Raw genomic sequence first — 24,002 nt, 5'->3', positions numbered from 1 at the left:
TACCTTTTCAAAAAGTTTACTTTTGTACCTAAAAGGTGGGGTACCTCTAAGGCAGGGTTTTTTTAAACTATGGGTCGTGACCCACATGTGGGTTGCACAGTGGGATAAGGTGGGTCTAAAAATGACACAAAAAAACGGTCTAACTAATGACAAGCAATAAAAATTATTTTAATATGATATACTGTAGGGTATTATTATGTATATATTAAGTATTATAAACTTACATTTCATTAATAAAATGACAAGGAAAGTAAAAAATACTCGTATATATAAAAAAATGTTTCATCATATTTCTATTTAAAATTTTGTTGGTGGGTCCCGGGATAGATTGTACCCATTTGGGTCATGAAATTAAAAGTTTGAGAACCCCTGGTCTAAGGTACATATCTATACCTAAATGGTACATATTAGGATCTTTCTAAAAAAGTAGCCTACCGTCCCAGTGACAACATTTGTACCTTTTTTCTGAGAGTGTATGTATCATCCGAACGTTCAGTTTCAGTTTACTTTGTGGAGGCTGCACCCTTTGAAGAGAGAGTCCTTGCCTTTTTGAATTAGGACACAGCTTATAAATCAGTTGTTAAAAGTTTGCATTTTCAGGCCCCAAAACACTATCGCTATGTGAATGAATCGGCAAAATTAATAAAATGTTTTCACCTTTAACACTGGGTTACATACTGTAATACATACTTGAGGGGCCATCTAGCAGTCTTTAGCATAATGATCCAGAATCTTCCTATATTGTACGTCTGCTTAGTGCTCCACCAACATTATCAGACTGATTGGTGTCTCTTCAACAGCCTTCACAAAATAAGAAATCCTTGGAAAATATTTGGGACATTCTTAGAGCCAAAACCCTACAGACTTTAGCCGCACTATTGAAGCCAGATGTTTACTTAACTGGCCAATTTTGATAAATGGTGTAATGATAACCATTATGCATTGGGGTAATTTTATATCAGCAAAGCACCACATTGTTTTTGTTTCACAGCCAAACAAACTCTGTTTGTGCCCACGGCCAGGTGCCGGTTTCGACCCAATTGATTAACAGACTGCAGGACCACGGTTTTCATGTTTTAGCATAAACTTATTGTTTTATTCCTAGTTGCGAGATAACTGCAGGATTAGAGAGATGTGGTGCTATGACACTAAGTTCATTCAAAAGTGCTTATGGCTTATCTTGTTGACACAGTCATAGGAATTCACCATTTTAACCACAGGCATTGGTGTGCTGTGTGTACATTGCATATGTTAGATGTTTAAACAAGAAATGACATTAGTAATGCCCACAGTATATATGCATACTGTTTATCTTTGTTTGTAGATAAATACGAAAGAGTGAATTTTTTTATTCTGTGCTATAAGATATCCATGTGGTTGGGTCATTTACATAAATTTTTGTTTTTCATACTATATTTACAGCATGCATAGTGTAGTCATAACTGATGTAAAGTTGGTTTTGCATGCGGGAGACTGTATGGAAAAGCAAACGATGAATGATTGTCCTATTAAGTTTTCAGCATGATTATGTTTCATGCCTTGAAGCACTATGGGACATTTTAATCACATACAAGCAATACTCTAGTCTCTATTGATTGACCATTGATATATTACTTCTGTAAGGAAAATATACTAAACATTGGCATTGAAAACGCAATAAATCCAGACAACAGTTGCTTCGTAGCATAGCTCATTTTATTGTTTAAACAGTTTTGCATAGGAAATATATCCACTTCCAGTAATTGACTGCAGTAAAAACAGCTGCTAGCAGTATAGGCTGGATATAACAGTAACAATCACAAAAAAGTCAAGCGTTATTTACACTCATTTTTTTTAATCTTGTGGCAATTTTAGCCCCTGCACCAAATGCAACCAGCTCCAAGGCAGTGCCTACTGTTTATAGCTGTAAAAACGAAACCAAAAGAGAAAATCCAACAAGGCCTTCACTATACAGCTTGACTGAAGGACACCTGCTTTTCATTAAACTGTGAGTAAAAACACAAAGACTTGATAAAGTGTTCTATAATGTACATTCAGAACATACATTAATATTTGCATACAACTGCTGCGTTTTCACAATCACTACAAAAACTGTCGTTACAACATTTGTTGGTGTTAGTGTTGTTGTTGTCATGTTACAAATACAATACCACTGAGATAGCAGTGGGCATAAAAGTGCCACAAGACCCCCCTCCCTCCATCCCTCCCTCCCCCCTTTTCAAAAGGAAATAAAATCAACTCTGCTGTGGAGCTGGCAATCATTTTTTCAATCATCTATTGTAGTACTAAGTGTAGTCTAGAGAAACACACTGCCCAACTATTACTTAACCTCATCGAATAGAGACTGGGGTATCCCATTTGACTAAAATATCAAAAATTGAAGCACAAAACAAACACAGAATCAAGAGCGAAAAACATCTGAGGGGGAAATAAATGGGAAGAGGCGTCCCACAGATTCTATGATTGAAGTATTTTATGTTTTTATTGTATCCCATAAAGTGTTTTTATTTACAAGGGAAAGTCCACTGAGCTGAAACAGGCACTGCTTGACATTTTATCTTTTTTACTTTTATTTTGGTAAACGTCTTACTATATGCTGGTTTATAAAATGTTCATGTTAATGATCATTCATGCTGTAAATGCCCTAATAATATGAGAGTAGATGTGGACTGAACTCTCCTACTGCCCTTCCCTGCACGCACAAAACTGGTTTTCCTTGCACATGAACTTAACCAGGCAACTTTACAGCTGTAATATGTAATTTCGTATTCTGCAACCAATACAATAAAAAGATCAGCCCTTTGAAAAATAAACCAATATCTAGGTATAAACTGACCGTCGTATAATCTTCAAAACATTGTATGCTGTGGTGAAAGGAAGTGCTATGAGCTACCATGACAACACTCCATCCAACTATATATGAACACTTAGAGCATCATAGTTAGCTTTACATACTGTAATCCACACAACAAACAATGTGCCAATGAAAGGGGTAGTGGGAACTGCAGAAAGTGCAAATGCTCAGCTGTTTATTTTCTCTGCGATGGCAACACTAATAAGACATCTGTGGGTCTAGACAAAGGCTTCCACACCGAGCCTGCCCTGAAAACTACAATGCGTCCAGCATTCATCCTAACACGGCAATCCCTGCCCTCGGCAGACAAATGTAAACACTGCAGAATGGGAAATAATACCAGCCTTTCGGCCTTTCTGTACATCGTATGGTGGGTCGGCCTCTATCGATGGGGAAATAATGCATGCACGAGACGAGACAGTAGAACGATTTGTCATGTCGTAAGCGACATTACCCTGGTAGTTGTTGTTGGGACACTCGGATCAGGTGCCTTTATTTTAAAGTGACTAGGAGTTCCCCAACTGGTAAAAAATAAAAATTAATCTACTTAACACAAATCGAAACATTAATTCTTGTCCCATTTTCAATATCATATAAGCACATCACACACACTCTATGGCCACACTAACAAAACAACACTTCAAACATTTATGAAATGTCTCAAGGATCCAACACGAAATACAACAAAAGACCTTCATCATTTTGTTTTAAACATTTACAGTCCCACACGGGAATTCACGCTACTTTATAAGTACAGGAAATAAAGAATTACATAATCAAGCGCTTTTATTTAATGGACAATTGGAAACTCAAAACAGTATTTTTTGTTTGTTTTTATTTTGTTTCACTAAAAAATAATATGGACATCACTTAAATTCACGATTATATCTCAAAACTTTTTTTATAAATGGGGAAAGAAAAGAGATTTTACAGTGTACACACTTTTTTTAGTCAACAAGGCAGGCATTTCAATAGAAAGACCCTTAACTACTCTCCTCAAGAGCCACCCTCACACTCCGACAGATTCATCTAAAAACACATTTCACGAAGCTGCCAAAGCAGATTTTACCCTACTACCAAAACTATTGCTATTACCACGGCCATTGAGATGACCCCTACCTACGGCCTCCTTCACGATTTTCAACTCGCCCTAAAACACGAGAATGACCCTGACACACCCACCCACCACTCCAGGAGAAAATGCAATTTAGCCGACGGCCAGAAATTGGCTGCAAAGCATTTAATTTATTTATTTTATTTTTTACGAAAAAAAACTAAAATTGGAACAGTGCATATTGAAAGGGGTGACTTTAATCTACCAAAATAAAACATTGTGTTGAACGAGGAGAGATTCAGCTTGACTTGAGCATCTTTTTAACAGACTCAACAGGTGATATCTAATATCTATAATGCCACATGAAGCAAAACGCCTGAGTTTTTGTTTTGTTGTATTGAAAGGACACTACGGGTAGGTGATTGCCTGTATGCTGTAGGTGCAAAACTGGGTTTTGTTGATCTGTTAGACCATAAGAGCATTACATTATTCCCTTTAAACCGAGTCTATAGACGACTCAAAAAATAACTACATTTTTATCAATGCTTTAACTCATTTTCCCCATGGGGGTTTAAATCCATTGACGACAATCTCAATAAGGCTGTAAATCGGAGCACTTCAAAGATAAGAAACAGTGATATTTTCTGATTGTGACACATTTAACACGCATGAACCAACACGCGTGATAGTGATTGTAGCGCATTTTATAACAAGTCACTTGTTTGTACAAATTTAAGGCATCTACTTGGGAATTGCATATAGCTGTATTGTTAACAGGAGACGGAGAGCTGTGGCGTGAGAAACATCTGACGAAAAATTGCATTACACTAAGTGCGCATAATTGACTGGTGATTGTCGTTCTCAAGTCAAGCTGTCTCCCTGATGAAAATCATCTTCCATGTGTCGAAACTAGCACCCCGGGTCTGAAGGTTAAAGAAGGAGTAAATAAGTCACAGTAGACGACGAATCAGTGACTTTGCAGCCATATTTGACCAAAAAGGTGCATTCTCTGCAGATATGCTTCAAAGTGTATCCCCTTATAGAGAATACGAAACGACTCGTGCACGCACCTTTTCGCTTTTCCATACACCCGAGGGGAAAAAAGACCTTGTCACACACTGCATAGAAAGCAGTTCCCACTTTGGTCAATTACGACAAATAAACGGAAAATAACAACAACGTCAACAACAACAACAACAGCAACAACGTCAACAAAATAAATGTTTACACTATCTGTATTTCTGTACTAGCTTCTAATAATCCACATAGCTAAAAGCACTACCTACATAGGCAAAACTTGGTATTGCATAATTCTTATAAATCTGGACCCCGCCCTCCCCAATAATGACTGGAAGATGGAAAACAAACAAACAAACGATTAAAACAGAATCGAAAAACCACCAAAATACTGAAAAAACAAAACATAATGCTGAATGTTGATTATAAACTGTAAAACAGCAACTATACAAAGCCTTGATATGAACTGTAAATGTGAGCTAAAGTAGTAAATCAAGCTAAAAATCAACAATGTCACAATTTCATCCAGAGTACAAAATATTTCTTATCATAAAAATGTTACTTTTTTCCTAAACGGTAATAAATGCAGCAAAAAACAAGTGTAGTGATGTTCTCTATAGTCGAAGGCAAGGCACGTAACGTGGACTATATACTTTCGTGCAAATTAAGATTATTGGAAAGATTAATTATATAAATATGTCTGATTGGAAGGGCAATGGCATTAGGAATGCCGGGAGCGATATTAGATTTATTGGGAACTACCAAAAAAAAGAGGATGTGAAATAAGCACCTTGAGACCTCGCCTTAACTCGCAGGTTAGTGTTAAAATGAGTACACATAACACACTTACACACATTTTGTCTTAAATTACTTTACCAGCCCGCGTATCTCTTGATATCAAAGTGTAAACAGTAGCTTTTGAAGCTAACAGCCAACTAAACATGCATACTAGATATGTCAAAATAAGCCATTTTATACACGCCGTGTGTTCGCGTCTTTTCACCTACTTTAAATTTTAATAAATTAAAGAAAAAACTACCCATGTGTTTGGGTACGGCTCAACATAAGTGCTGTATTGTTCGTGTTCAGTTTTGCTCAGGTAAACGTTCACGGTCCATCTCACTCAGCTTTCCCTAGTATACCGAAACAAGGTTGCAATTTTTAAAAAAACAATTTCTCCCCCTTCCTTTAGAGTCTTAGGGCACACAGACTGTGATAGCTTCCCTTCAGTAAAATTATTTAAATTGCACTTGCCTCTTATGACATATTGACTTTTTTTTCTCAAAATTTCCTTTTTCAAGGAAAATCACAAAAACTAAAAGTTATGATTAGGGGTTGTAATTCTCACTTAGCAATATAGTTTTTTTTTTCTTTCACTGAAGAAAAACTTTTAAGAGTTCTTAACTCTTAGTAAATTTTAAAAGGAAATAAGCAAAAGATTGACAAGATTACAGAACATTTTGCACCATGGGCAAATAAAATTTTGAGGGAAATACGAAAATAGAGACATTCAGTTCGTTGAATATTGATCCTATGGTTATGTAACAAATAGGACGAGCGCCTCTGTAGCCCGCTTTTCAAACCGTGGCCACCCCCTTCTACGTAATTTCATAAACCAAGACTAGTAATGGTGACGTAAGAACAAGAGAAACACTACGAGAGACTAGCATGTCATGCATATACAGTAAGGCATCTAAAGTTTGTATGGTAAGTATCACAGTATCTCAGTTTCGGGCCCTCTTTACACAATGACTGACTGGTGTGGAGAGGCTCATATCAAAAGGGAACGCTTTGACCCGACTCACTCTACCGCTCTAAGCCAATGTCCTTTAGAGGGCGGGCCAAAGGTCCAGGTCGATTGTATAAGTGCTGCTTGCTGGTTTGTCCGAGGACCTGGCGCTCCTGGGGTCCTGTTCCAGGTCCCCTTCAATTGCTTGATTCTGCCTGCAGGAGGGGCTCACCAATGATGTTTATGCTGTAATTCTGGACATTTGTTGGCAGAATCGGAGTCCCGTTCGACACTTGGAATGGAATTAAGCTCGCCCAGGTACCAGGACTGCAAAAACACAGGAAAGAAGGAATTGTGCGGGTTATTTTAATGAATTGTTATTAAATGTTATTCAAACAGTCAGTTTTTGCACAATATTCACAATATCGGTTCCAAAACGCGATAAACGGCATATTTAAAAAAAAAAATGAGTTACAACCAAAATCAGTATTGTATCAGGTCAGTATTAAAAACTAAATTCTTAATTTTACGCAAAATCCAATATCCGCCATGTAATTCTGTCATCTTTTCTCCCTTTTTCCCAAAACGCGATAAACGCCACTCCTCCTTTTCGGCAGAATGCAATAAATCCGCTCAACAAATCACAGCGCACCATTCCACGCATTGTAAACAACAACGGTGGCGCGTTGAATACACGGAATCCTAGTTTTCCTCATCTTGTACTTCGTGATCAACAAACAAACAAAAACAAAATAATACTTCGATGGCAATGATAAACCTGTGATGGTTTTCTGTGACGGGAAAGAAACGTAAGCCATCAACATCTAATAATTTACGCAAGAGGCACTCGGAATACGGAAAAATGCCGTTTGCTTGTTCTCCCGACAGCATCAAGTTTCTCTTATGCGAACACATTGACCCCAGGGGAAAACTTTTACATTATTTTACGCAAAGCCAACGAAATTTGAGCAGGACCAAAACATTTTACAGCTGATCGCTGTCAAAAAAGTTTTGCGACGACGTCCCAAATATAACTGCAGCAATGACAAAGATGACAAAGTACGTTTTTTAATTAATGCTATTAATGTTTAATCAGTGTACACCACTAGTCAACTAAATCAATATAACATGGCAAAGATGAATACACATTTATATATCGATTCAATAGATTAATAGCATTTTGAAAAAAACTTGGATTTATTGCATTTTGCGAAAAAATAATCTGTTTTTATAATAAATCTTTGAAAATCAAATTATGGATTTGAATTTTTTATGTTTTTATAACCTAAAGATGCTATGTGAAAGTTTGTTACAGAAAATAGTGGTTTTCATCTTGTCACTTTCTTGGTATAGAAAACACGTTTTTTTCCGAAATTTGTCAAAATGGATTTATTGCGTTTAGGAACCAAACTCTTCATATATGTTCAGAAGAGTTCATCAAAAACTGTTTGTTGCAAGTGTCTATAAATATATTACATTGGTTATATATACAAATTTTAATGTATTTTTTGGTTCCTGTAGCTCAGCTGATACTGTGTTAGAAGTAGGTTTGAATCCCAGAGTAAAAATGTATATTTTGAATGCCCTGTAAGCTGCTTTGGAGACATCGGCCAAATGCATAAATTTAAGTATTTGTGGCTGGGACTCTGGTATGTACAGTATATCCTGTTTCATAACATGCTTGTGCGTTGTTTCTTGATAAAGTTACTTATTTTGCTAACTTAATAAACATAAAGATAAATATACAATAAAATGCATCAATACATGCAATCATTAATTACAATCCTTAAACAGACTTTTTCCCACCCTTCTTTTGAATCAAGTTCATTCTTTCAAACGTATACAAACACACAATAATAAGTTCGGCATCGTGTCAGGGAACAGGATATCCCAGAGAAACAAAGCGCTCTTAGTACAAATGCACGGTGGAAGTTTCCCCAAGAGCATGCGCTCATCCCCGCCCCCTGCAGCTGACACCCACTTTCTGATCAATAGCGTTAAGTCAGTGGGAGCGTCTACAGAACTTTCCTATCTGCATTCAGCACGTTAACGACACAACAACACAAGTCTGTTAATTGCGAGCTGCGGTGCGAATCTTGGATGCAAAAACGCCGGGGTGCACAAACAGCATGTTGTTCCCTAGGGGGAGAAAGAAGGGGGGTGCGTACATGTGTCGAATAATTAGGCAGGCCAGAAACCAGAGCCCTGGTATGCCCCCCTTCCTCCGAGTCTGAAATACCTGTCTCACCCAATCACCAAACACAATCTTTCTGCTTGCAGATTACAGACCGCACTCCTGCTCTGTCAACAGTGGCCGGCGCACACAGCCGCTCTTTGTTTTTCTCCCTCTCTTCTCTTTATCCCCACCACGAAAAAGAAAAGGGACCGGGTTGGGAAGGGGGCGAGGGGCTGATTGAAGAAAGAAGACTGTGCGGATAGACACTTTTTCCTGGGATCACTGCTCTGGATGCAGGTGCGGCGCTTTAGACGGCTTTTCTTTTGGAGTTTGTTGTTTGTTTTCCGAGGGGGAGACGAGGGCTAAAGCCGACGGCTGGTGAAGGACAGGGACCCGGCGGATGTGGAACAGTGACTTTATTCTTCTAGAGGCTGCCTGGGGTGACAGCTAATGATTCAGTCTGCATTTTATACAAATCACTCGAAATCTTAGTTACGACAACACGTCTGTGGATCGTGAATCAAGGGTTGCACTGAGTTAAACTGTATACAGAAAAAGTGAAAAATAAAATAAAAATTGAAAGTAACAGAATTAAAGATGCACTGAACTCTCTCTTAAGGGTTAGTAATACATGAAAGTCTCTCCTCCCTCCAGTCCTCACTTACCCTTTCCTTTAATACTGATCCTGCTTACTCTTTCCTCTCACTTCCTAGCCTGCTTAAAATGATCAGGAAATGAGAAATGAGACGACTTGGATTTCAATCAGACTCAAGACCTTATTTGGGGAATTTATGACTTGTCTTGATAAACTTTGAAGTAGTTGAGAAATGACTTTGACTTTCTTGCAGTTATTTGTGACTTGTAGGCTACAAATCCACCTTGTTACTCTTTGGAGGTACACACACACACATATACAGTATATAATAGAGGACATCAGTCTACAAAAGCATTAAAACAGTAGCAGTAGATTTAATGGTCGTCAAATAAAAAAATTTAAACAGTATTATGATTATAAAAAGTGCACTTTTTTAAGGATTTAAGTGCTCAAATATGTCTCAGATATGGTACAGTAGTAAAGACATTTAGTAAGATATCAACAAAAATTCCCTTTCTTGGCAATATTAATGTGCTTAAAAACTTTCAACAACTCTGATAGAGAAAATTAATATCAGAATAAAATCCACTACGTACATTGCGGTCGCAAAATTCTGGTCTCTTAACTATTCCCAGAATATCAAAAGTGTCTAAAGGTGGTAGATCCATTTCCTACTTAGCCCCTAAGCTCTGGAATGATTTGCCAACTGAAGTCTGTGAATCAGACACAGTCGATCACTTTAATCTAAACTTATAACTCTTTTCTCTTTAACAAAGCATTCACATAATTTGTCTAGTAAATTATACTTATCTCGCAATAGTTAGCTTGTACGGAACAAAGCATTCACATAACTCGTCTGGGTAATATGCTAATATCGCAATAGCCGAGCAGATATTAAACCACAACACTGTGTGACACTTGCTTTCCATGCAAACGGCCCCTACGCTAATAGGATTTTGTTTTTCTGTCCCTGTCTCGTCCTCGAACCCTATGATATTGAGACAAACAGACCCAGGCTGCTGTGGAGGTCAACACACCACTGATCTACTGGCCGTCCTTCAACGTGATGCCCAGCCGATGCCTGACCAATGTCCACCGACGGAACCCGGAACGAGTTGTCCCTCCTAGGACATAAAGTCCTAGGAGGAAAAAACCCTCGGGAGATATCTCCCAAGGTTTTTTTCCTCCTAGGACTTTTTGTTCCTCCCAGAGGTTTTTCTCCTAGGGGGGGTTTCAATCCTGGGGAGTCAGCCGACATTGGCTTAACTTAGCACCCTCTTGTATACGAGACATTATTAATACGCTCGCTTGTAAAGTTTATTTATAGTAGCTGTATTTTGCTACTTATATTGTCTGTCGATTTTTCTGCGTTTCCCCTGCTTCTTTTAATGGAAAGCGGCTTTGAAACAATAACCAATTGTGAAAAGCGCTATATAAATAAAATTAAATTGAATTGAATTGATACCAACACAAAATTCTGTATTCCTGTAGCTCAATTGGTAAAGTCCTACACATGCTCATGAAAAAGCTATGCATTGAATTTACTTTAAGTCACTTAAAAAAAAGCATCTGCCAAATGCATAAGTGATTTTCTTCCAGCAAAAAAATGGTTCACAAATGTCCACCATATTATAAACAAAAATGTAGCTGGCCTTTCCCCAGAATATAGTGTGTTATAAATATGCTGTAACAAGCTAGCTATCCTACTTTATTGGTTTACAAAAGTTCTCGCTTAACATGCGAATGAAAGATAGCACAAAGCTCAAAGTTTCTCTCTACTTTTCTGCCTCCATCCCTAAACACCTACACTGGGAAACTTTAGTAAGGATTCGGAAAACTAATGGCTCAGCACAGATGGTCCGCCCCCTCCAGCCTGTAAACTATCCCATGCACAGCCGCCTTTAACTGTGCCTTTGCAAAGTGCTAATAAACAGTGTCTGATGGATTGCCATGGGGCGGGTGCTACCCTTTCTCCCTCAGTTCAAGGTTCAGTCTGATGTTACCTACTGTCTGGTTTCCCCTAGTTACAAGACAACTAGAGGTTTGAAGGCCCCCCATCACTAAGGAGATGGTTGTTATGTAGGACAAAAGGAAGAGGAGCAAACAGCGTTCATCAGATCAGAGTCTCTCTTCTCAAAGGTCCGCCCGGCTACACTGGGTCTGCTTCATTTTGGGATCACATGCTAAATTAGATTCTCTTATGCCATCTTAATGGATTGCTGACCCATTTCCTGTAAGATGGCAGCAAGCAAGTCTGGCTGCAATTCAATTTGGGTTGAGCCGTGGACTGGCATGCACCGCAACTTCGCTAGCGCATACATGCAACAAATCACATTTCCATAAGCCAATGACCTGAAGTCAACTCTGCAACTGCGATAGACTTCATCTGCAGCATCTTGCTGTCTAGTCACGTTCTGCCTAAACACTTCTATAATCAGCCTGGAAGCTTCTTTTAACTAAAAAAACAGTGCATCAGATGCATACATTGCATCTGTTTTTGTAGATTCATCAAACCCATCCACTGATTGCGTTCTCATCAGGGGGTTTCTGTGAGATCCCATTTGCTGGGTTCTTCACAGGATCCCTGTGGCATCTCCTGTGTTTAGTTAACACATTTATGAATAAGTAAAAGGCCTGTTCACACAGACACTTCATTTGAATAAGAATTTTACAAGGGCGGGACACAAAAAGGTCAACGAAAAAGTGCACGCTACAGTATCATCATCAATAAATTCTTTAACAAACAACTGCTCAGCAAAGTACAAGAAGATTTAACAACATTAATTAGTTGATCAATAGTGTTATCAATAGTTTAATTAATTTTAGTAAATATTTCTGTAATTGTGTTTGATCTATCAATAGCTTAATGCAAACTATTGAGCCACTACTTCACTTTGATTATGAAATCTCCGTGTGCAATGGTACAGTGAACATTTTTCCACTATACTCTGTACGGTCTATTAGGAGGCCACAGAAAGGGGTGTAATGTAATGTAATGAAAGCAGGGGCCTGTATTCCTGTTGCCGAAGGAGGTAAGAGTGTGTTTAGTGTTGCTCTGTCTCTCCACACTACTGCGGTGAGGAAGTGCTGAGCAATACCTTTCCGCCAGCCGCTGCGGAGCGGTGCAAAGCGAACGAGGGACTGAAAGAGAGGGGATATGGCTCAAGGACAAATCTCACACTAAGTCCATCTTACACTGAGATTCAGCTGTACTCATTTAATATTGTACCCTGATTTATGACTGCTTAAGAGGGGCATTGCATTACAAGGACTTTCAAACGAGAAACTTCTGCTCAGTACCATAAAGTTTATTGTAAATGTACATTGGGCCCTGAAAATATTTGTACACATGGCAACAATGCTGTGAAAACAAAAAATTTCACATACACACAACGATCTAAAGATCGAAAAGATCTAAGTTTACACGGATCCGCAAAGATGGCTAAATCTGCTGTTTTAAGTATGCAAGGCCAGTAGCCTTGAAAGTTACCTTGAAAAGAAACACTAGAAAGCACATACACATTTGTCTACAGAGCAAAAAATGCAAACAAACAAAACAGTAAAAGTATAAAGCAGATTTTTTATGCGGACAATAAGTTAGGTCACTCCAAGTGACCCTGGACTAGGCATGGGCCGGTATAAGATTCTGGCGGTATGATAACCTTTAGCAAAAATACCATGGTTTCACGGTGTTGCGGTATTGCCATTGCAATGGCAATTATATATTTTTATAATTATATATTATAATATTTTCGTAATGTATATTAAATCACATGACTTAATGATTTAATGAATTTTGTTTAACACAGCTCATACCTTGGAGACGCTATCACAAAACATTTTAGTGTTTTTGAAACCTTGACTGTTTAAAACCTTGGTATACCTTGAAACCAGTAACCGGCCCATGCCTACCCTGGACTATCATTTTGGGAAAGCGTCAATCATTTTATAAGGCTAACTGTAAAATAATTGTAGGCTACCATTGCTGTTTTGGTTATAGTCGTGCATGCTGCATACCGTGTGCACGTCGCAACCGAGTCACTCTCTATTTGAGCGCGTTTGTCCCGCGTCTGCATTGAAAGTATCGTAATTGTGCCTGCAAAAGATGGGAAATGTGAATCGCCCCTAAGCAAACAGCCAAACCGCATAAAATGTTATGGTTAAAATTGTAGTCGTGTAAACGGCCCCATTTAACAAAATTTCAAACTGAGTGGCATCCATGAAAATGATACTAGACTTTTATTTTCAACCAATTTTTGTTCATTATCTGAACCATAGACATGGCCAACCAAAAAGTGTCCAAATATTTGTGAACAGTTCTTCTATTGTTTCATAATTCATGAAAAGTGTGCTTGCACTATCATTGCAGAAAATGCCACTTGGTTTGTTATTTAAAGTAATGACATTCACACATTTTTAAGTGTACCATAAGTGATCAAATGTTTTTAGAGCCAGGGTTTGTTTTTATTTTTATGGAACGGGGTACAGAAGGGAGGGTGCGAGTGATTTAATCAAATAAACAGTCTTGACTGCCTCTTCTCTGAAAAGCCAAGCTTAGTGGTGACCTTTGCAAATATGCAGCTTTCTGCCGTTCGCGAACCTCAGGCAGATGCTGGAGTTCTGCTTTTTCCCAATAGTGATCAACTTCCTAACTGTCATTCTTTCATGGATGTTTACCATAAATATATCTGACTTTTTATAAATTAGGAATCACCAGACACTATTTTGCCCAGAGAATCCAATTCAACAGTAGCTGTAGCATCTGAAAAAGGTGTTACATTTACTACTACACTTTGGGAGATAAAACATTTGGAAATTGATTATTATTTGACTAAAGGTCAAAATAAGCACAAAAGATATCCAGACTACAAGATAATGATTATAATAAAATATGTGACCCTGGACCACAAAACAGGGTAATTTTTTTTTTTAATTGAGATTTATACATCATCTGAAAGCTGAATAAATAAGCTTTTCGTTGATGTAGTGTTTGTTATGATAGAAGAAATACAACTATTTAAAAATCTGGTGTCTCAGGCTCCAAAAATGTAAAATGGTAAGAAAATAGTTGTCCAAATGAAGTCCTTAGCAATAAAACATATGACTAATAAAAAATACATTTTTGATATAATTATGGTATGAAATTTACAAAACCATGCAATGTATTGTAGGCTATTGCTACAAATATACCCGTGCAACTTATGAATGGTTTTGTGGTCCAGGGTCACATATGTAAATGGACCCCTTTCTTTCACACATTAAAAAAGGGCCTGGTCAGGACTTAGTTGGTGCGGGTATTGAATTATTGCTGAAATAGGTTGTACAAAGTAATACTTAATGGAGAGGTGGGTTGAAAATAAAGGAAACTTTTACCTTTGCCAAGAAATCCCCAAAGTCTCCTCTGAGCCATATGACCTGATGTTTTGATTCACGGGCCAGTCACAAATCCTTAGCTGTCAATCAAACACCTCTCAGTCAGACAACTGGGCCAGCACAACGGCAACTAACACACATTTAGCATGCAACAAAACCTGCAGCTCTAAGCTCATCTCAACACATATTCTTACATTTATCTGATGTTAATCTTACATTTCTAAAGACATACAACGCATTTTTAATGCTCAGGATTAATAGTTCTGGATTATGGATTAAAGATTAAATTTTAAATCTTATGTTCAGCTTCTGGACTACTACTACTACTACTTTTAAAACACAATTATTTTCTATTTAAACTTAAGAGAGTTAAAAAGGATAACAAACAGAAAGCAGTCGTTTTATGTGGCATGCAATAAAAATTAGTCATTTGACTAAATATTAATCATCCTGAAAGCAAAAGAAGAGGTTAGTATACAAAAATGGGGGTTGGGTTACATGGAGTTATTCATCTATCCCAGAATGCATTGGAATCAAAGAAAGGTCATGCATTCAAAGTGCTGCATGCAGTTATGGACACATCACTGCTGTTAGATATTTTCAAAGCAGCCTGTTTGTATTGAAGCAGAACGTGAAACATGCTATTTAAGAAACTAATTCTGGTCAATAGAGTTGAATTGTTCTTAAACTGGCTATAATTTTTAAAATACTGTTTTTTAAAGAGGTCAATGTGATGATTCAAAAACAAGTTAATGGTCACACAAAGGAACACACACACGCACAACAAATTGTATGCCTATAAATGTGAGAAGCAAAATGTGTATGTCTGCCACAAATAAACAAAACAAGTTTACAGTAAAACACTAAAAGCAATTAAATCCGATCGCTTTGTCGAACTTTCCATTTTGCTAATGCACAAAACTCCAGACACACACATCCTATACATGCTTTCCTCAGAAACATTTGCTTCTGAATATTCAATCCCACTTATTCGCTGTCAAAACCTTTCACCGTTTCTGGAAAGCACCTGTACGCTCCCGAATCAAATCCATTTCCATTGCAATAAATCTAGCAATGTGAATAATTGATTTTCTATATTTACTTCAAAGATGCTTTAGTGCTCTCCCGGAAAGTTTCGGGTGGCTGGAATACCCATTTCCCAGAGAGAAAGCACATAAATTAGTTGAACACGAGTGCTAAAACCGAACGGGAACTTACAGGAATTTCACTGCTAGCTTGGTGGGCCAGTCATTGGTGCTTTGGCTATACAGTAAATAACCCTGTTTGGGAAAACCCAGCTAAAGTAATTTTTGTGATTTACTGTTTTCAACATAAAATAATGTAAAAATATAAGAAAATATAACCTTGATCTATTTAATATCGACTGAGGTCATGTCTATGACTAAAATTGATGTAAAATCAATGGGTCTCATTCACTAAGCATGTGTACGCACAAATTTGTTTGTAAAATGTGCGTATGGATGTTTTAACTAACAAATCATGATTCAACAAAAACTTTCATAGTAAAATGTATTTTAAATGTATGCAAAAATGTAAAAACAACTTAGACCACACGTACGCAATTATCATGAACAAGGAAAAAATATATAACACAGATATATATAATAGTGTTCTTTTTCTTTGTTCATGATTATTGAACATGTGTGGTCTAAGTCAGTGGTTCTCAAACGGTTTCCGCGTGTGGCCCCCCTCGTGTACGGTGCAATCCTTCGCGGCTCCCCCAAAGAAAATTTATGACAAAAAACTGTTCTAAAATTTAACATTTTAATTAAACAAAACATATTAAGTTATACAAAGTAGTGCTGGTGGTTAGTAGCCTTATTTCTTTTTAGGTTTAATTACACAGAATTCATGATAAATGAATGTATTTTATAAAATGTGATAAAACTGGGGTCCCCCTGGCACCATCTCGCGGCCCCCGGACCCCAGTTTGAGAACCACTGGTCTAAGCTGTTCTTACGTTTTTGCAAACATTTAGAAGAAATTTTATTATGAATGTTTTTGTTGGATCATGATTTGTAAGTAAAACGTCCGTATGCACATTTTACGAACAAATTTGTGCATACGCATGCTTAGTGAATGAGACCCATTGACTGAAATCAAACTTTGATTCTCCAAATCATATTGTTAGATCATGAGACTTTAGTCTGGATTTTACAGACAGGTCATATATAATAGATTAAAGAGTTTAAACAATACTAGTTAACCAGCAGATTTTTTTTTAAATAGACATTATCCATAAACTAAAAAAACAACAATTTAATTTAATTAAAAATGTTAAGGAGCCATTTCGCCGAACATGTTCTAAAGTGTGAGTAATATTAAAGTATTTTAACATTGCTATGTGCGGATATCCACCTCCGTCAGTACTGCCAGCTCTACTTGAACAAACTCCACCAGTGAGTGTGTTCTCCGGCGACCTGAATCCAGAAAACAATGGCCGCGGGGCAAAGTCGAGGTCAGCTATCAGACTGTTTTGGTAGTGCACATTCCTTCATCCTGTTTTGGTCGACCCCATGCCCTGAAAAAACACGCTCATACAATACATGCTGAAAAGATCCTGGATGCGCTCGTCTGCCTGTATCCTAAGTGCATAAGGTCAACTCAGTAGAGTGGCGAGAAGGCCGATTTTAGCTCTTTAAATGTATCTATTAAGCATTAACTAGCCAAATCAAACTGTACAGCGTGCATACAATCTACATCAATTTTAAACAAAGATGCATGATATATAATACTTCGCTAATTTCTTATGCAAAGGCTGTGGATTCGAATCCCAAGGCAGGGAGCACACATGCTGATAAAAATGTAGTGTCATAAGATACAAGTGTTAATGCATAAATGTAAATGGCTAAAAGGCCCAATTAAGATACCATTACATGGTATCTCTGCATCAAAAAGAGATAGCACGACCCTTAGCACCAAATTTGACGTCAGTTGTAAGCCGCACATTCCAGTTCCTACTGCTCACAGGTGCCACTACCAGATCACAGAGGTGTGCATCATCAACCAAAGCCCTCTTACAGCCGTGGGCTGCTTTAGCACGTTAGCAATAGATTGTGATCACAGATCAGGGCTCTGGGAGAGGGATGAGGGCAGAATAGAAACACTGGAAGAAAAGGCAGGGACCCCTGGGGAGAGCGGTTAATGAAATCTACTCCTCGCTGGTGTTTTCACAAACACGTCACACAGGGGTATCAGTCCAGAGCAGGTGCTGTCGGGTTGTGTGCATGAATGCTCATCTGTCATTTCCCCTGTGTGTTTGGGTTAGGAGTGAGTTGTGCATGAGCTTGATTTAACAACAATGCCATTGTGAAATTTACACTATGAGGACATCTGTCTATCATTCGTCTGGATTTCTGTCTGTCATGTGCATTGTAAGCGCATGCATATCTAGCTATTTAATAAAAACACATTATAAAATCATAAGAGCAGGCAAGTGCAATAAATTCATATTTAAGTAATATTGTACATAACATATGTATGCACTGCACCTAAAGCACACTGGTATTTTCATCACCCTTTTCATAAACACGGTGTAAAGGTCAAAGACTCGACTGCGTTCTCCATCGTCTACACTCAGGGTGAATTGTCTTTATGGCTTATCACAGGAAACTGTCCATTACGCTAATGGCCGCCATCCTAAAGCTGCCACTTCAGAGCACCATGTCATACAGCGCCTAAACATGCATCATCATATGTCAATGCGCTGGCGACAACAGACAACAAGGACATTATATAAAGGACCCAGTGCCACAAATCACAATCAGCAATGTCTCGCATAGGGCCTATAAGCTTACAGATGGTTCTTATAAATTCAATAAGCTTAAACTGTTGCTGTGGGACCAATAGGAGGAGTGATTATGTATGTATGGCCACACCCGCCTGATTTACTGACTCCAGTATACTGAGGCTAAAGAGACGCAGTGAATGTTTATGTAATGGAGTCATTATACCGAGGGCGTGTTTGAGCATATACAGAGACCCTCTCAATGCAGAAAGAGAGAGAGAGAGAGAGGAGGGGAGAGAGAGGGGGGAAACATGAATGGATTTGAAAAAAGAAAGAAAGAAAGAAAAGAACGTAAGAAAGAAAAAAGAAAGAACAACAGTAAGAACGAAAAAATGGAAAAAGAACAAACCATAGAAAGAATGAAAAAGAAAGAAAAAAGAAAGAAAGAATAAACTAAAAAATAAACAAATGAAGATCAATTGAAAGAAAATAAATGAAAACTTTCAATAGAAAGAAAGAACGAAAAAACAAATGAAAGAAAGATAGAGAGAGAAAGATACAGAGAGAGGGAAAAACATAGATGGATTTGAAAAAGAAAAAAAAAGGATGAATGAAATAAAGAAAAAATAAAGAAAGAACAAAAGTATCAACAAAAGAATGGAAAAAGAATGAACAAAAGAAGAAAAAAGAATGCACAAATTAAAGAAAGATAAATTGAAAGAAAATTAATGAAGACATTAAATAGAAAGAAAGAAAAGAAAGAAAGAACAAATGAAAAAGATACAGAGAGAGGGGAAAACAGATGGATTTAAAAATAAAGAAAGAAAGAAAGAAAGAAAGAAAGAAAGAAAGAAAGAAAGAAAGAAAGAAAGAAAGAAAGAAAGAAAGAAAGAAAAGCATAGATGGATTTGAAAAGAAAGAAAGAAAGAAAGAAAGAAAGAAGGAAAGAAAGAAAAAGAATGAACAAAATAAAGAAAAAATAAAGAAAGAACAAAAATACGAACAAAAGAATGGAAAAAGAATGAACGGAAGAAGAAAAAAATGAAAGAAAATGAATGAAAACATTAAATAAAAAGAAAAAGGAAAGAACGAATGAACAAATGAATGAAAGAAAGAAAGAATGAACAAATGAATGAAAGAAAGAAAGAATGAACAAATGAAAGAAAGAAAGAAAGAAAGAAAGAAAGAAAGAAAGAAAGAAAGAAAGAAAGAAAGAAAGAAAAAAAGAAAAAAAGAAAAGCATAGATGGATTTGAAAAGAAAGAAAAGAAAGAAAAAATAATGAACAAAATAAAGAAAAAAATAAAGAAAGAACAAAAGTACGAACAAAAGAATGGAAAAAGAACGAACGATGGAAGAAAAAAGAATGAACAAATGAAAGAAAGATAAATCGAAAGAAAATGAATGAAGGCATTAAATAGAAAGAAAACAAAGAAAAAAGAAAAAAGAAAAGAAAAAAGAACGATACGAACGAATTAAATAAAGAAAAAATAAAGAACAAAAGTATGAACAAAAGAATGGGAAAAAAATGAACGAGAGAAGAAAAAAGAACAAACAAATGAAAAAGATAAATTGAAAGAAAATTAATGAATGCATTAAATAGAAAATAAAGAAAGAAGGAAAGAAAGAACAAACAAAAGAAAGAAAGATACATTAAAAGAAAATGAATAAAGGCATTAAATAGAAAGAAAGAATGAACCCTGCTGAGTGTCTGAGGCTTTCTCAGTTTCTAGACAGTCAGGCTGAGCTCTACGCAGCACCCTGCCCCACAGCATGCTGGGAAAAAAGCTCAACGGGTCTGTAAGGTGAAGCCACGGCGACGGCTGTAATCCATACGCCCCACACGTCACTCCACATGCTCTGACAAAAGCCCGGCAGGGGTGCACAGGTGTCAATACATCTCATAATATCCAATGATAAATCACCCAGAATCAAAGCTAGTGTATACTGGACACATTATTTACCCAATGAAAGTGCCGGCTCAATGGTTAACAAGGGTCAGGCCTTGCTATACAAATCTCACTTTCAAGGACAAACGAAAGCTCAAGTACATAACACCATGATGGATGTTGATGGCTGTCATCTGATCCCTCTCCCTGTTAAGTAAACTACAGCTAAAACAAAAGGCATTAAGCAAGAGATGGGTCAGTAGTGAAAGATGACAGCTGCCGAGCCTGTGTGTGATCCCTGCTAAAAGATATACATACATCTCGCCCTGCATTCATTCATCAAGCTACTTCATCCATCGATCTTTTGGTTTGATCAATATTCTTCCCTTCATTAAGTCTAACAATCAATTTTATCAATCCATCAACCAATTCTACCGCAGGCATCTTAATAAAATCATTCTCAAAGTAATTAGTCCCATGTTTTTAAATGAGGCAGCCTGAAGTACCGTCCCTGGTGGTGAGCTGTGCATTTTGTGGCACAGTCCAACTATGCCAAACCAGAGAGCAATAAAAGTGAGTCTTGCCATTACTGTAACTCAGGAGCAGAGCTGGAGAAAAACCACTAATTATGATGTCGCCGCGTGCAGATGAATTCAATTAGAGGAGGGTGGAAAATACTGGCCTCAGACCAGCCCTTTAATGCTGCACGGGGCCGTCGCCGCACACACAACTATTTTTCATTTTACAATACTGAGGTTTTTGCCAAAACAAGAAAATTCACTAAGTACCTTATAAGCCTGACCTGACATTAACCAAATCGCTCATGTTTTTGCTGTATATCATTTTGTCCATCTAAAGACAATGCTAGCTATTGTTCGACAGTAGTTATAGCACTGCATGACAAGATACATATTATGTTGGAATGGATCTCAAAGGAAGCCATCCTAATAAAGGGTCCAAGAAACATCCCTTGCTGTAAATAAATCTGTCAATTCTGACTTGTTAACTGAACGGTTAAAAGAGAAAATAAAAAGAGACTATTTGAGTAGACTATAGTTTGTACTGAATGTATATGTTTAAACTAATTCACAGCAGCCCCCAAAAAAGTATTTTTGGGTCACACTGGAATATTTCTTGTAAAGATATATGAGGAGCTCCATCAATCGTCTCAGCACCTATTGTACATTTATCAAATGCTTTCCCTTTAAATCCTTATGTCGCTTATGTCTAGTGAAAGCTAAACTTTTTTGAATATGTTGTCACCAGTGATGGGAGTAACGCGTTACTGTAATTCCACTACTTTTAGCAGTAACGAGTCAAGTATTTTTTTAAATCAAGTAACGCAATTACAATTACTGAAATTTAAATGAGTTCGTTACTCACGTTACTCTATTTTGTAAAAAAATAACACTTGCAGACAAGACATTTCTGATCTAACGTCACAGGACCGTAGTGGAATGAATCAGTAAACTTCATCATGACCGACAGTGCGTATAGAATAAACATAATGGGCTCTATCTTACACCCAGCGCAATACAGCGCAATGCGCAACGCAAGTGTCTTTTGCTAGTTTCCACCCTGCGCAATTATAATTTTCACGTTTAGCGCCGCGTTGTTTAAATAGCAAATGCATTTGCACCCCCTTTTGCGTCTGGTTTGTAAACTGTCTTTGCCAAGCTATCCCAGTTTGACATCAACTTGCATTTGTTGTCCACAAAAGTAAGAAATTTAAGAAATGTTAATATATTCTTAGATGTTTACATCGGCTTTCATGGAAGAGAACGATCTGCGATTGTTGTTTCCAGTAAAATATGCACCCTGCGCTGTACACCCTTTCCAGTAAAATATGCACCCTGCCCTGTACACCCGTGTTAAAACTCCATAGTATGTGTGAGTGCGCATTCAGTTTCAGTTTTGGTTACACTCGCTCCGTATCCGACAAAACAATCCACTCGCTCTGTGTCCGTTCGACAAAACAATCCACGTACTCCGTTTTCTGATTAAATATCTTCCTTTAATTTTGTTTATCATTTAAATCAAACATAAAAAATATACAAACAATATATCATCTTAAAAATCACGGATGCGGTAAAGAAAACTGTGCGACTCCACTGTATTCCAAAGAGCCCACTACCTGCCGCAAGCTTCAGTCTTAAAGTCAATTCTTAAAGAGACAGTACACAATTTTAACACGTTATATATTTTCAATGTAAACATACAGAATATTTGTCTAAATGGTCTAAATGATATACATAAATAAACTAAGCTTACATATTAAGATAATTTCTAACAAAAATATTCAAAGGCTGAATCTAAAGCAAAATAGGCTCCTACAGTATGTGATGTATTATTTTACACATGTGAGTCTTATGTGTAAAATAGCCCATCCATATAAGAAACTTCATTAAAATAATGCAGTACATAACCAATCTAACAAAAGAGTGACGCCCACTGTGGCCTATCATTTTACTGTTTGACTGTTCAGTACTGTTCATATTTACATTTAAAAAGCAGACATAAAAGTAACTTAAATGTTACTTTCCCTAGTAACTAATTATTTTTGATATACAGTAATTGGTGGTGTAATTTAATAACTTTTAAAAGAAGTAACTAGTAACTGTAACTAATTACTAAGTAACTCAGTAACTTGCTCAACACTTGTTGTCACATGTGGATACTTTTTAAAACACATGTTATAGTGTAAACAGGGAAAACTATTAAACTATTCAAAACAATGAATGTATGTAACTTTAAAAAGTACCAGTGTGGATGGAAAGTCTCAAAACAAAAATGCTATTTTTAAGTTTATTAAAGTAACTGGCATTTTTTGTGGATAAAAGTCCCATCCTTATCAATTGAAGCTTGGTTAGATATTTTAATGCAATAAAAATGTATTATTATTTTTTTATCTTAAAGGAACAGTATGTAAGAAATGTATATCAATTAATCATAAAATATGTCACTAGACATTAAGAAATAATTTTCATTTCAAACACTTATATCACTGACAACAGTGGTCCGGGCAGGATATTGTCATTTAAAAAGTGGAGTTGCAGCCCTCAACTGATGTATTTGTTGTCATTTTGTGTATTGACCACCAGTTGTGTGATTGCAGTACCAGTTTTAGCCACAAGTTTTGTTATTGCATTTCCAGTTTTGGCCACAACCCTACATACTGTTCCTTTAAGTACTTCCGAATCGTTTTTGGGGTGGCTGGATTAAATGGGGGCACTTGAAAACCTATGAATTTATGGAAACCAATCGCGTTTTAATAACAGTGCCAAAAAACCCACACTTGCAAAAACCATAAACCTCTAAACGTGACTGTGGCGAGCAAGTGGAAAGAGGTTTTCAGCAACCGAAAGTAAGAGGCTAAATGCCAGAATGCCATTAAATGCTTAATAATAACCCAAATATTCTACGCAGCATCTCTTGTATGCACATGTCTTACAGACCAACAAATAAAAAGACACAAAAATACAAGTTTTACCTTCAGACAGCCAGAGTTTGCACCTCGTTCTGTCATAACAGTTAAAACATCTTGCTTTTCATTCATAGGGCCACGAAT

The 24,002-nt window shown here is 37.1% G+C and overlaps 1 protein-coding gene across 7 annotated transcripts in view; it reads right to left on the bottom strand.

The window, feature by feature from the left end:
* Positions 1-1,677: 1,677 nt before the first annotated feature.
* The window catches only part of LOC129449107 (nuclear factor 1 B-type), a 105,268-nt gene continuing 82,943 nt past the window's right edge, over positions 1,678-24,002 (bottom strand). For 6 of the 7 annotated variants that reach the window (XM_073859322.1, XM_073859321.1, XM_073859327.1 and 3 more), the window contains exons 11-12: positions 14,799-14,878; positions 1,678-6,981 (exon numbers count right to left, since the gene is read on the bottom strand). In XM_073859322.1, coding sequence (XP_073715423.1) covers positions 6,852-6,981; positions 14,799-14,878 — 210 coding nt within the window. In that variant the 3' untranslated portion in view covers positions 1,678-6,851. The remainder of the gene's footprint in view (positions 6,982-14,798; positions 14,879-24,002) is intronic. The other variant, XM_073859326.1, reaches the window with a different exon arrangement.

Source organism: Misgurnus anguillicaudatus, chromosome 21, assembly GCF_027580225.2.
Source record: "Misgurnus anguillicaudatus chromosome 21, ASM2758022v2, whole genome shotgun sequence".
Lineage (NCBI taxonomy): Eukaryota > Metazoa > Chordata > Actinopteri > Cypriniformes > Cobitidae > Misgurnus > Misgurnus anguillicaudatus.
The sequence above is the reverse complement of the archived record's forward strand: the minus strand, read 5'-3'. Positions and strand labels throughout refer to the sequence as shown.